The following is a 14,167-nucleotide window of genomic DNA, read 5'->3' as shown; positions in this document are numbered from 1 at the left end:
GAGGTCCCTAAAACTCCCTTTAAAAAGTGATTTTTGTTGTGAAACTGTAACCAAAGTTAGATTCCTAATTCAAGGTCAAATTTACAGCAAAGTGTTAAAGTCATCTTAGTAGCTAATTACATAGGTAGCATGATAGCGACCTGTCAATCACTAGGTAGCCCCGCCCTAACTCATACCCTTCTTTATGGTCTATTTGACTAAACAAGTAACTCATTAACAATGTTTACTGAGATAATCAATCAAGTGAACAGGAGGGTCATTTTCTCATAGACTTCCATACAATCAGACTTCTTTTTGCAACCAGGAATCGCCCCCTGATGGCCAGTAGAGAGAATGAAGTTTAAGGCACATCAGCATTGGTTTCACTTTTCAGAACCCAAGGTTTATCTTGGTGCCTGGGGTGCTACCCGGAAGCACAGTTTTTCAAACACACGCACACACACGCATGCACCACAGGAGCGCCACACCACTACCCAGTCATATTAAGCCACAGTTTGTCTGGAGAAAATACAAAGAATTGAAAGAAGGAAATGCAACCAATGGTTTTAATTGCAAATACGACTTGGATTTCATTGATCAAACAAGGTAAAAAGTGCGTCAATTATTCTACCCGTGGTACAGCACCGCAGGGGCTAAAAGCTTGGGCTTACCCTCTACAGAAATATTTCCATGTACTTGACTGTCTCACTGTCAACACCCAAGTCTACTCTACATTTCAGTGCAGCTTCTGGATTTCATTATTTCTAAAGAAAAAACATGAGGTTTTCCTTTCCGATATTTACAAGCGTGAACCAGAGGACCCATAATACTTTAGTCACGAACGATACATCTTTTAGTGATTTTACACATTTTGCAATGTTTAATATTGTGATATTTAACCTTTTTTAATTGCAAATTATGCAGCTTGTCAACATCTGTTTTATTTAATGAGATAAAAAGTATTCATTCGATTAATCTCACTAAAATGTGTTTGAGTCAAGCTGACAGATTTTGACCAACTTCCTGTTAATCCTGTAATGACTTTACCCATGACCACACCCGAAAAAAAATCTGCACCACCTAGTGGACTGAAGAAGAAATTGTTATCAAAAGGCTTGTATTTGCAATATTAATAGTTGATATCTACTGATCTGGTTGGTGTTCAATGAAAAATCTTTAGTATATATTTGTCAGTTTTGGAAAATAATTCCTCCGTACAGCTTGTGATGAAGATACTGAAGACAAGTAAAACACAAGGTTGTAAAAAAACAGCTAGTTTGATGGTGAAAATGTGCGAGCGTAACCACGTCCGGTGGAGAAATTAAATTCTTCCACGGTGATTCGTTTTCATGGTTGTCGTTTATAGCTTAGAGGAACATTCAAGGCAGAATGAATGCCTTGAATGTTGCTGCTTCCTGCTTTCATCACATGGGTGGTTTTGAGTGATTCCCGGAAATTAGTATTACTCCGGGAGATAAGTCCAAACCTGCATCATTAAATGAAAGTAATGAAAGTCCGATTCTAATAATCAGCAAAATACCAACTGAATTAGCAGGATAACATGAGTCAGCGGTCACAGACCTCAGGTCAGCCTGACACAGAAACTCTACCATACCATATCTCCAATAACTAATAATACGGCAACGAGTCATCTTTTAACAATTAGGTAGGCATTGTTAATAATGATATCAGTGTACGTTCTTATTGTGCAACCAAAGGAAAAATCAACATCAGGCAAACATTTGTTTATTTGGCCTAAAAGGGCCATAAATAAAATTTTATTCTCTCGATTTATTAACAAGCCACAGGAAGAACATGGCTGTCTACCACAGCACTTAAAACATCCCATTCTGGAGCAGTCCACAAAGACATGAGACCCATTCCAGATACTCGGAGCCGCTGATACATCTGAAGGCTCTCTTCCTTACTTCCTTAGAAAAAGAAAAGAAAAGGTGGTAATACTGTACCAAAGTGGAGGCAGAGCAGCAGGGTGATCCCTCTCCATGTCGGAGAAGGGGGCTTGAGAAAGGACTATGAGTGCGGCCGGGGAAGCTTCAATCAAACAGCAACAACAACAATAATAATAATAATAATAAACTAGGAAAAAACCCTCAAATGTGTTTTTTTTTTTTTTAAAAGCTGAAGCAGAATGTGCTTGGCTTTCAACCACTGCAGGATTGCCAGTTTTTCCATCAACTTCTGCTTTCTCTCTTTCTTTATTCCCTCCCAACAGTTCCTCTGTGTTTTGCTTAAAATAAACGTGAAATAATATTCATAATGATAAAATCTATAGCAGCAAAAGAGTAACAGAGGAATAACAGCTAGAAGCGAGAGGCCCTTGGATTGATAAGGAAGGCATGGGTTAAAAGAAGTCCATGGATCGGGCCCAGGGTGGGGCCCAGGGTGGGGCCCGTGATAAGGGAGAGGTGAGCGGCCGTCCCTCTGAGCTCATCTCCCCTCGGTGGGCGCCCGGCCCATGGCGGCCATGACGCGGCTGAATCGCTCGCCCAGCTCCAGGGTGGAGTAGGTGGGCAGCTTGGGAGGGTCGTGGAAGCTTTTGATCTCCGTCGAGCAGTCCAGTAACTTGGGGAGGAAGTCGGTCAGCTTCTCCTGGAGGTTGGCTGCCGGCAGAAGGAGAGGAAAAGATTAAGTGCATGAGCCTCGCATCACAATGTGGTGAAAAGCAGATGCCCGGGCACAGAAATCACAGGGTAAATATTTTCTATGTGATATCACGCGTGGTTCGAAAGCATGTTGCATAACGGAAACAGATTGTAGAGCTAATGAATACGAGTCTGGGTGATAACGCTCAGCTTTTCCTGAATGCAGGCCAGGACCTCGGAGAGACGGCTCTCTGGACTGATACTGAACATTCTGATAAACGCTGAATCCTCTTCAAACCTCCATGAGTTTCAGGTTTCTATGAACATCTTACGTTGTATGTGGAGCTGCAACAACTTGCATTATGTGTGCCATTTCTGAAGAAGATAAATGCTGATGTGGTGAAAAATGGACGGATGGCAACACTTTAAGTCCTGCTATTTAGAATCCAATACGCAGAATCAAAACATCTTAATAACAGGGCTGTAAATGATTATTTTCATTGATTAATCTGCACATTATACCCTTAGTTATTTAACTAATCCTTTTGTCAACAAAATGCAAGATGAATAAGTGTCATCAGCTCAAAGACCTAAAGGTGATGCATTCAAATGACTTGTTTTATTTGAACAAGTTAGAAATCCAAACCTTTAACTCATGTGAGTTTAGTGTTGCACTTTACATTTATTTGCACTCCATTTCCCTTCCGTAACGCTCAATAAATGTTGATTATTAAATTAATTATTGATATGTAACTGAGGAAACGTGTTATTGTTGCAGCTTTAGTTTCTAACACACTATAAGCAGAAACAAGTGTTTATTAAAACTTCAGAAGTGAAGGCTAACCGATGATGAATGACAATATGGTAAAACACCATACTGTACATTATTAAACACTTGATAGAATGGGTCCTAAACCATTTATGGAATGTAAATGCTAAATTGGGGCGCTCGTCACAACATGTCTTGCATTATGTTTGACTTTTCTGACTGACGCTGAACGCGTCTCATTGTGTGTTTCTCGATAAAGCAACATTTGCAGTGGAAATTGATGACAGACTTCTCTCAGAATTCTCCAGAAATATCTGATAGTCTGTTGGTTGTGCCTCTCTCAGGGACTCACACTCCATCTCTTGTCCCAGGTAGGAGCACCAGCGGTTCCTCATGTCCTCCACGGCCAGCAGGTCCCTCTCAGCATCATGGATGAGCAGCAGAGGGATGCAGGGCACCACCAGCTCGTTCATGATGCCCAGGCCAGTGGTCACCTCCGGCTCTTCTCCCGACTCAAACATGGCGGCCGCTTGCTCGTTTAATTTCTATGGGGGGGAGAATGAATCCTTAATACATGAGATTCAACTGACCTAAAACGGTCAGAAACAGTTTTTACTGCCATTCATTTCACTATTCTTACTTTGTTCTCTCTAGTGAAGCTTTCCTTTGTTCCAATACTACAGTTACTGTACTGACAGTAACCTCACAGACACCATTACAATCACAGAATATGGGGCTGAAGTGGGTCATGGGGTTTCTTGCAAGCATGTGGATCATGCTGTTCTTGGCCAAAACCACCTTGCTGTCACAGGCAAACTCCCTGACCTCCTCTCTGAGGAAACGACCCGCTCTTTTGCGAGCCAGTTTGGAATCGGGGACTGCGAGGGCGGAATTGTAAAAACATCCAAGTACATTAACTGTGTCAATGTTAGCAGTGTTTTCAATTAAAACAAGAGCTGAAGGTAAACAGCTGAGCGGACGGAGCCAGAGGTTCTGGCCAGAGATCTAAGATGACCGATCAAACTGTGCAGAGCCGAGGGTTTGAGGTTAGCTGAGGACACGCTTGTGTCTCATGGTAATGTGTTTACACTCGCTGGCCCTCCTGCTTCCTATTCCCACTCCAGTGATTACATTATGAGCACAATGCTGGTGTAAGGTTACTGAGTGCAGCCGCGAGAGGGTTGCTAAAGACCAGGACGAGGCTGATCAGACCAAAATACCCTCAGCTCTAACCAATAACACCAGTGCACCGCCTGGAGCCTGGTGAGGGTGAAATGAAAAGGGGGCTCACATCACAATGCTAAAAGGATTTTCATCTGGCAGTGTCAGATGAAAAACCCTCAGTAGAATCTTTTGTGGGCTGCGAGCAAGCCAAAGCAATATCTCAGCGAAAGCAATTTGATTATAGTGCCACAGCTCAGAATTGAAGGAGAAATGTCTGGCCGTGCTCGTTTTGCTGAGTCACCTTAGCAGAGGAAGTTTCATGCAGAGGGAAGGGAGGGACAAGGAAGAAACGAGGCATCGCAGGGAAAGAACTGCTGGACACAAAGGTGTCCGCTGCAAAACGATCGTGAAAATGAAGAAATCGGAACATAAAACCACTCATTTCAAAAGTAAATAAATCACTGCCTCACCAGCAAACACTCTCGGCGGTAGTGACCGAGGAGCTCCTCGTCGTGCCCTCTGTACAGCCCTTTGGACAACAGCTCCTTGTTGTACTGGTATGAATAAATCAGATACATCAGAGCCTCCACGTAGCTGGAAAGAAAGGTAAACAGATGTTACGGTCCAATAAAACAGCATTAAAACTTTCCCCGACAACTTATGAAAGGAGACCGTTTCACTGAGGGAATAAACTTGATGAACCCACTGCACAACTCTAAAAGCGAGCACCGACTGTGAGTTACTGCCCTCTGCAGGTGACATTTCACATTGTCTGGCCACTACAGATGAGAAATGAACTGAAAAATAAATGTCATGTGCGACACTCGGCTCGTATGACTTAATGCTCTTAACAAAATAGTTGGCGACGGCGTTAAATGTTAACGATGTTGGGTTTGGAGGAGAAGTGGAGAGGTGTCACCGTACTTTGTCTTCTGAAAGAGCTCCAAGCCGGTCATCATGAAGATTGTTGTCTCGCGGAAATTGTGGTAAGCCTGATGCCACATCTGATAAAGATAAACAGTTACCGCAGATAAGATCACTGAAATGCAAATCCAGCAAGTAATATGGGCCTGAAAGTATTTGCATTTCTACAGACGAACAATGTCACAGCAAAGACGATGTATACTGTATGGCATTACAGGCAGTATAAAAGACAAATAAAGCCCAGAAGACGCTTGCTGACCTCATATTCGTCCATGTTGACCTCCTCGGGCTTAATTAGGTCCAGTTTGGCACGAGCCACATTCATAATGCTCTTACATCTGTGGGGGAAGGTGGGGAGACAGGAAGAGGAAGTGTTAGCATTGGCGATGAGTCATCGTGAGGTGCTCCAGGAGATGAAACAGTCCACCCTGCCCCGAGGCCTCAACATGGCCTAATGAATCACTCTTTAGTGCTGAGAGGAGAAGTGAAACGCTCCTCCGGAGGCTCCTATTGAGGCCACATGCACACGTATATCTAATTATCTTGCTCAAAATAGCGGAGACGGGAGAAATCAATTTTTCGCTCATGAATATGGATTGAGGCCAACAACCGTAGTTGAAAAGTTTTGAGGGATAGTAAGAGGCGTCGCATACACTAATGACACGAACATCACAATGGTAACAGCGGAGGGATATTCATTTTGGCCAGCAATATTAAAAAAGTAATCATTATCTCCCGTGCTGCAACAAAGGAAAGGGAATACGATCAGAAAGGTGAGACTCCTGTATGTTAGAGGCAAGGGCTCTGCTGCCATCTGCTGGTCAATTTGAGGAATTGATCTGACTTATATGATCTAACTTGATTCTTTAAAGTGAGAAAGAACCAAATGCACTTAATATAAACCATTGAGGAAACAGACGACCCCTAACTGACACATTTTATGGATAATATCTCATATTATATTTACCGCATGAACAACGGACAAACTGTACAATTAACCCAAATAGTGACCATCAGTTTTAGTTTTATTCCAGTTTTTGTCGCGTCAGAATTTTATTTTTATGTATAACTGAAACTGTAATTTGTTGTTTTATTTTAACGAGGGAATACTGTTTCCTGTATTGTTTAACAGCCAATCAACGTACTGCTCAACTACTGATTCATTATTGTTATTTTAAGGAATTTTTGCAATTCTCTGTATTACATTTTCACACAATCACACAAACCTAATGGGCTTGTTTTTTTGGTAAATGTAATGTTTTCTTTTCCTGACTCTTAGCCTTTGTTCTATTAGCTCTTTGGTTGTTTGAAATGTTCTCATACAGGACGATGTTTAGCAGAAGGAAGGCTCTGTGAACACATCTTGTGTTCTGTCTTCAACCTGCCCTTTGACCCAGAGACGTTTGTTCAACCTGTTAACCTTAAAAAATCAAACTCAAAAAATAATAATTTCATTACTTTGCAGGAAAATCGACAAAATGTTCAGATATAGGCCAACTGTAAACGGTGTCTTAAACCCCTTAAAATCAAGAAGACCTTGTGACCCCCTCATGAATCTTTGACGATCCCTAGTGGGGGGCGGGGTTGGGAAGCAGTGGCATTACCTACCTCTCATCGAAGGCCAGGTTCCTGTCAGCAAACTGTGTGAGCAGAGTCCTCTCCAGAATCTTCTTGGGCGCCTGGTTCTGGATGAAGTAGACGATGATGTGCTGCAGGCGGTAGTCGTTCTCAGGAGGCGTGTCCTCTTGGGCAAACCTCAGAAGACGAGCATACTCCAGCTTTATGGCCTGACCACAGCGACAAAGAAGTGCCGAGTCATGGTTAAACACTTGACTCAGGCTGAGGTGGTATGGACATAGATCACACCACTTAATCAGGTCCTCTTGAATCGAGAACCTGCAAAAGGACTTTATAACACGATGATTCTGGCAACATCAGAGGTGCTGCCTGGTTGTGGCAGATTTCATTAAGCTAATGTAGCTACAGAGTACAGATTTGAAAAGCTTGAGTTACTCCGTTGTTGCCCTCATAGTTACTTATCACTGTAATAGTTATTGTTAGGAAAATGCAGGAAATCACACAGGAGAAGGCCGAGAAACAGACAGAGAGAAAAGAGAAGGTGGATGGAGGCCGAGTGAGTACGAGTGGAATGAGGAGAGGTAGGTGTGTGTACCTTAAAAAAGGCGGTCTCAGGCCCATTCTTTTCATACACGCTGCCGGATTTGCCAATGGCCATAATTATACCCTGCATGTTGGGGGTCATCATCGCCTGCCCAGGAAGCAGGAACCATGTCAGACACAACAACAGGTCCTTGTGATGAACCGAGCAAGGTCAACCACTACGTCACGTGCTCCGAGGCACGACAGTAAAGCATACCACAGTCAGGGCATGCCAGACATCACTCAGCAGTCCATGCATTGGTTAGAGTGACACAGTTGTGAGGGACACAGCCAGTCAGTTCAATGGCACAATGCACAATCCTCACAAGGATAACGTGTGTGAACCGCCGCAGCCACCTAGTGGTCGTGCGTGGCATCGGGCTGTTAAAACCAACTACTTTCCACGTCCATGACATCATGTCCTAACTGGCCACGAGCAACGCAGCACTGCGCTCAGACCACAGACTGTAAATAAGAAGAGGACGTAGTCATCACGACGTCACCCATTAGTTTATGGACTAAGGTTTTGAGGTTTGGCATTTTGGCCGTCGCCATCTTGGATTTTGGCCATTGGCATCTTGAAATGTCTCGTGGTTACCGGATCTGGAGCTCACAGCTGATAGGTACGTGGTTTGTTCACATGATGTAACGTAACGCTTGCTGTTAGGACACGACGTCTCTGACATCATCACAGTTATTTGAGTTGAGTTTATCCTCGACCTGCTTGACCTAACGTTACATTTAATTTTTAATGAATTAAAAGTGATATTGTGTGGCTGCCATCATGCAATGCATTCAGTGTGCGTGAGGCAGTATTTAAAAAAAAATAATCTATTTTTAAAGCTGGTTGATGACCGTTTGCTGACAAGCGATTTCTGGTGCAGTGCTCACTCCACATCAGAGCGACATTGCATCACTTCCTGGAAATTTGGTTTTATTATTAGCGGTGCGTTTATTCGAGGAAACACAGGCCATATTTTGGATCACATGTTGAAACGTTTGCGACGTTGCTTGCAGGTGAATTTATACCGTTTTACCGTAAAGCACCGAAATTTGGCACCGTTTTCCTCAATATGTTTTTGATACAGGGTAGAACCGACACCGTTTAACGATACCAGCCCAAATTCATTTTCATTTTCACTTTAGAGTGACTTGTGTGACGAAGCAGACCGTGGCTTTCTGCAAAAGGTCAACCTGTCTTTGAGCCAAGATGCAGATTAGCTTTTCACACAAGAGTCATGCAAGAAGTCCAACAAAGAGGTCGGCCATATTGCGCAGCATTTTAAGCCTCAAGCCAATCCTGAAATCAGTTGGCGTAAAGGGTCAGATGATCTCAGGTGTGAAAAACCTTGTGAAGAGCCATGCAAATGGGCAATGATGCTCTCACTCCATATACACTATATTGCCAAAAGTATTCGCTCACCTGCCTTAATCACATATGAACTTAAGTGACATGACATTCTTAATCCATAGGTTTAATATGACGTTGGTCCACGCTTTGCAGCTATATCTCTTCTTGGAAGGCTTTCTACAAGGTTTAGGAGTGGGTTTATGGGAATTTTTGACCGTTCTTCCAGAAGTGTATTTGTGAGGTCACACACTGATGTTGGAGGGAAGGCCTGGCTCTCAGTCTCCACTCTAATTCATCCCAAAGGTTTTCTATCAGGTTGAGGTCAGGACTCTGTGCAGACCGGTCAAGTTCATCCACACCAAACTCTCTCCTCCATGTCTTTATGGACCTTGCTTTGTGTACTGGTGCACAGTCATGTTGGAACAGGAAGGGAACATCCCCGTTACATGTTTACACAATGTTGGGAGCATGTAATTGTCCATCATCTCTTGGTATGCTGAAGCATTCAGAGTTCCTTTCACTGGAACTAAGGGGCCAAGCCCAGCTCCTGGAAAACACCCCCACACCATAATCCCCCTCCACCAAACTTTACACGTGGCACAATTCAGTCAGACAAGTACCGTTGTCCTGGCAACCGCCAAACCCAGACTCGTCCATCAGATTGCCAGATGGAGAAGTGTGATTCGTCCCTCCAGAGAACGCGTCTCCGCTGCTCTAGAGTCCAGTGGCGGCGTGTTTTACACCACTGTATCATACACTTTGCATTGCACTCGCTGATGTATGGCTTGAATACAGCTGATCGCCATGGAAACCCATTCCATGAAGCTCTCTACACTGTTCTTGAGCTAATCTGAAGGCCACATGAAGTTTGGAGGTCTGTAGCGATTGACTCTGCAGAAAGTTGGTGACCTCTGTGCACTATGTGCCTCAGCATCCGCTGACCCTGCTCTGTCTTTTTACATGGCCTAACACTTCTTGGCTGAGTTGCTGATATTCCCAATCACCTCCACTTTGTTGTTCCACCATGCCTTGGTGCTTGGTTTTTTACACCTGTGGCCATGGACGTGATTGGAACACCTGATTATTACTAAATCATTTGAATGGATGAGTGAATCATTTTGGCAATATAGCGTATCAAACAGGCACAGACTTCTCAGCACATAAAGGGAGAGAAGATTTGTCTGGGCGAGAGCTACCTCGTCATCGTACCCCCCCTCTTCTGACTCAATGACAAAGGTCCCCACATTAGGAATGGCCACCTCGACCGTGCGCTGGCCAGGGGACTCATCCTCCGTGACCAGGTCAGGAGGAGGGGTGGAGGGGGTGCTCACTGGGACCTCGGGCTGAGGGGAGGAGGGAGGGGGGAGAGACTGTAGAGAGAATGGGACAGATGAAACAGGAAGGACAGAGCACTGATGGAAAGGCAGGGAGACAAACATGCACAGGAGAAAAAAACAGTCAAATATTACAAGAATAGTTCACGTCAAATAAACTGGGCTTGACGGATCAAATGACTTTCATAGCTTGTTCAGACTCCATACGTATACTGTCCCAGAATGTGTTCTGCTGAAGCTCATGAGAGGCTTTACAAAATACAAACGTATTCTTTCAACTTGCATTGACAGCCTTCTTGGCCACTTGGGGCCTGAACACAACACTGACATGCTGTTTTACCACCTTTTAAGTTGATACCACAAACTTGTTAGCAAACAGGTAACACTTGTTTACACCGTAGCCGTTACAAAGCAACATTATCATTGTGGTGGAGTTCCTGACTAACTGTTGAATCTTAGTAATACTCTCTTACATTCAGGTATGGTTTGGCAACTGTTATGCCTATTGAGCTGCTTACTGCTCCACTATGTTCACCAGCTACCTGCTAACTTTGTCTGTCTGCTGTTTGGTGCTGAACAGGTAGTAAAATGATGGGGAAAAATCAGCTGCCCTCTGCATTGCTATGACAGCTTCAGGTAAAAAAAACAACCATGAGCTTAAAGTCTCTATGAAATCTATTTCATCTAATATTAAAGCTGAGGGGAGTCAAGGGAGCATTCTCTGTGATCTATTAACAACAACAAAAATAGAGTTAATTCAAGGCAATTAACTGTGACGTCGCCATCTGTGCCTCAGTGTGTCGATGTAAAACTGATTCTGCACATGCATGTAAATGTGGTAAAATGGTGTTTTGCGCTTTAAAAAAGAGAGACTGGATGAAATAAAAGCATGTGGATACACCTCAGTGTGCTGATTTCTATGAACAAACTGACATGTAATAAAAGACCATGTTGGGTGATGGTGTGAGAGTGGCGTACTGCGTGCGTTACATACAGCGCTCAACAATGCTTCGGGGCTCCTCTCCTCTTGCTCGGCAGCAGCCCTGGAGATGGCCCTCTCCGTGTCCTCCTGCAGGTGCTTGGAGTCGTTTGTGGGCGATGGCTGCTCCATGTACTCTGGTTCCTGCTGGGGGACTGCAGGAGGGACACCAGAAACAAAAATGCACACTTCGTTACTTTTGTTTTTCACACCAGCATCGGGATTATGTGTTCTATTCTCACCAACATGTATCTGCATAGTGTGATGATTGAGTTATGTCCAGGATTACTGTACATTTTGGACAGATGCATAGATTCAAATGTACTTGTATTAAGAAATCCTGACGTATGATTTTAAATATCATCAGCGTCAAATATCCAGACGCTGAGCTTTCCATGATGTAGTAGTGTGTTGTAGTGACCATCAGACGCCACTAGAGGTCCGTGTCTCTACAGTATCACAGGCAGCTGAGCTCAGAAAGATGGAAACTCATTGTTTGGAAACGACAGCGAGCTCCGTGACACCGTGGCCGGTGGATAATGTGGGTCCAGATGTTTGGCACACTGGCCCAGAGCTCGGCGTGGTGCGCCCAGCACCATGAAGCATTGGTGTGTGTGCGTCTGCAGCTGTGTCGCTGGGAGCCGTGGGAGTTCGCTGTGGTGCGTCCTGTCTAAACAGCTCAAACGGTTAATATATAGATGTGAATTAACCTTCAGCCTGACTCGCGTAACCGGTCAAAACGACCTTGTTAATCGTTGACATCGTTAGTTTGTTGTCACATGATTTTTATTCCAACTGCCAGTCTGCCGCCACCATCTGCTCTGTTGGCCTGCACCAACATATACCTATACCCGGCCCGGTGAAATGTCAGGTAGGTATGATGCCCAAGCCTCATGTCCACCACAATACTATCGAATACATTTGAGTACTGTCGGCTGAATGATGAACATCAAAGGTCACTTACTGTAGCTAAGAGTTTCCTGTGATTTATTATACAAAATGTATAGAATATTTCATACAAGAACACTCCAAAGGGAGTTAGAATTGTATGGATGCACGCCAATATTACAAGGTCAATTCCTTAACCTTTTTTAGCTGTTGAGAGTTTCTCTGCATTTATCTTTCTACCAAGTATTGATTCTCAATGAATTATTCTACCCTGTATTGTGAGTGTCAGGACCCTGACCTGTGTTGTCTGGAGGGCTGGCTTCGATACTCATGGGCTGAGGGGAAGAGGAAACAGCGGATGCCGCCGAGGCGGCCGCGGCTGCGGCTGCAGCTGCTGCAGCCAGGGCCAGCTTCTCCTGCTGGGCCTTGCGGGCCTGCAGGGCATCCCAGTCCTCAATCTCCTTGTCAAAGAGCTCATTGTCCTCCTTCACATACTGCTTCAGGTCTGGAGGCAGTTTGTCCATACCGCTGAGTATCTGCCCCGTTTCTTTATCAAACTCCTCTGCAACAGAGAGATGGTGATCATAATGTGGTCTGCTCGGGAACATTTAATGTGTTTTCAGTTAACGAGGGTCGTCATACGTCAGAAAAGTGTTTCTAAATTAGCATCCCGGTACCTTCTATGAGAAAGGGCTTCTTGTCGTTGATGTACATGAGACAGTAGGCACTGGCGTTGCGGTAGCCTCCAAACGAGTCCCTGACCAGCTCCTCCCAGGACGACTTGGTGACAGAGATGTCGTTGTACTTCATCCAGCAACGCTGATGTGGGTCATAGATATAAGCCCAGTAGTGGCCCGCGTTGGCCTGGCCTTCATGGACCAGCACTGCATGAAGCCGGTATGGAACCTGCAACACAAAGGAGATTTAAAATGATGATCAACAGTAAGATGGGGCTTTTCGTATTGCAACTATGTCAGACTGAAGCAAAGTGCTGCTCACCTGCATCATGGATTTGTCAGAATACATCAGCTCAATGGTTCTGTGGATTCGGTTTATACTGCCCTGCAGGTCTGGTGGGAAGAAAATCATATACAATCTATCACTAAGTATATTAAATATTACTGCGAGACAGGAGATTCATGCTGAAGGACCCACAACAGAGACAAGCACAAAGGGCTGCAAACAGGGCGCGGGCAGACCTACCACGGGTGTCATTTTCCACTTCACTCCTCCAGCGATGCAAGCAGCCTTCAAGCACCCTCAGCTCTTCGTCGGTGATGTGGCGCGGGGCAGGGTGCATGGGGAGGTCGGGTGGTAGCCGGGACTGGGTAAAGGGCTTATGAATGGGTACTCTCTGCTGCTGGGCCGCAGTGGGAGGTATGGCGGGACCTGAGGCAGACCCTGAGCTCTCTGAGGGGGGCAAGGAGTCCTGCTCAGCTGTGCTGCAGGGTGAGAGACACAGAGTATATCAAATAAAACATATAAACGCAGTATAAGCACGGGGTACTGCGATGTATATTTTGCAGTGGATGCAATAAACTGTACCCACACTGCACTGCTACATTCACGCTGTAATGTTACTGCTGACTGTCCCATACACTGTCTCCATACTCTCTCTCATTACGTCATGCTGTAATACATCAGAGGAAACCCTGACACGTTCAATCAGCAGACACACAGACTTACCTTCACCTGCAAATAATGGACAAGAGGATAAGCAGTGAAAACAAACTGCAGGCTATCTGGTTACGAGACTTGCCTTGGTAGGGACAGCTGTTGTCCTGTCGTGCCACCGGGGGGCGCTGAAGAGTCAATGTCTTCCACGGGTGAAGTACACACTGGTTTACTAGAGGCAAACTCCATGGCATACTGGAGGACATCTGCCAGAGGAAACCTCTTGGGGCCGGAGCCATAACTCAGATACCTGAAGGAGAACAGACAGAGGGTCAGAGATGGAGGGATGCCAAGCCAGAACAGAGAGCATAGAGACAGACAAAGTGAGGGCACACTCAAGAG

At 44.8% G+C, this 14,167-nt stretch overlaps 1 protein-coding gene across 3 annotated transcripts in view; it reads right to left on the bottom strand.

Moving 5' to 3' along the window:
* Positions 1–1,720: 1,720 nt before the first annotated feature.
* The window catches only part of usp25 (ubiquitin specific peptidase 25), a 29,537-nt gene continuing 17,090 nt past the window's right edge, over positions 1,721–14,167 (bottom strand). For 2 of the 3 annotated variants that reach the window (XM_084029385.1, XM_084029386.1), the window contains exons 13-26: positions 13,911–14,075; positions 13,355–13,593; positions 13,151–13,221; positions 12,829–13,057; positions 12,450–12,713; positions 11,279–11,418; positions 10,147–10,320; positions 7,613–7,708; positions 7,048–7,226; positions 5,699–5,777; positions 5,440–5,519; positions 4,986–5,109; positions 3,704–3,896; positions 1,721–2,600 (exon numbers count right to left, since the gene is read on the bottom strand). In XM_084029385.1, the coding sequence (XP_083885511.1) occupies positions 2,428–2,600; positions 3,704–3,896; positions 4,986–5,109; positions 5,440–5,519; positions 5,699–5,777; positions 7,048–7,226; positions 7,613–7,708; positions 10,147–10,320; positions 11,279–11,418; positions 12,450–12,713; positions 12,829–13,057; positions 13,151–13,221; positions 13,355–13,593; positions 13,911–14,075 (2,206 nt within the window). In that variant the 3' untranslated portion in view covers positions 1,721–2,427. The remainder of the gene's footprint in view (positions 2,601–3,703; positions 3,897–4,985; positions 5,110–5,439; positions 5,520–5,698; positions 5,778–7,047; positions 7,227–7,612; positions 7,709–10,146; positions 10,321–11,278; positions 11,419–12,449; positions 12,714–12,828; positions 13,058–13,150; positions 13,222–13,354; positions 13,594–13,910; positions 14,076–14,167) is intronic. The other variant, XM_084029387.1, reaches the window with a different exon arrangement.

Source organism: Eutrigla gurnardus, assembly GCF_963514095.1.
Source record: "Eutrigla gurnardus genome assembly, chromosome: 15".
NCBI lineage: Eukaryota > Metazoa > Chordata > Actinopteri > Perciformes > Triglidae > Eutrigla > Eutrigla gurnardus.
The sequence above is the reverse complement of the archived record's forward strand: the minus strand, read 5'-3'. Positions and strand labels throughout refer to the sequence as shown.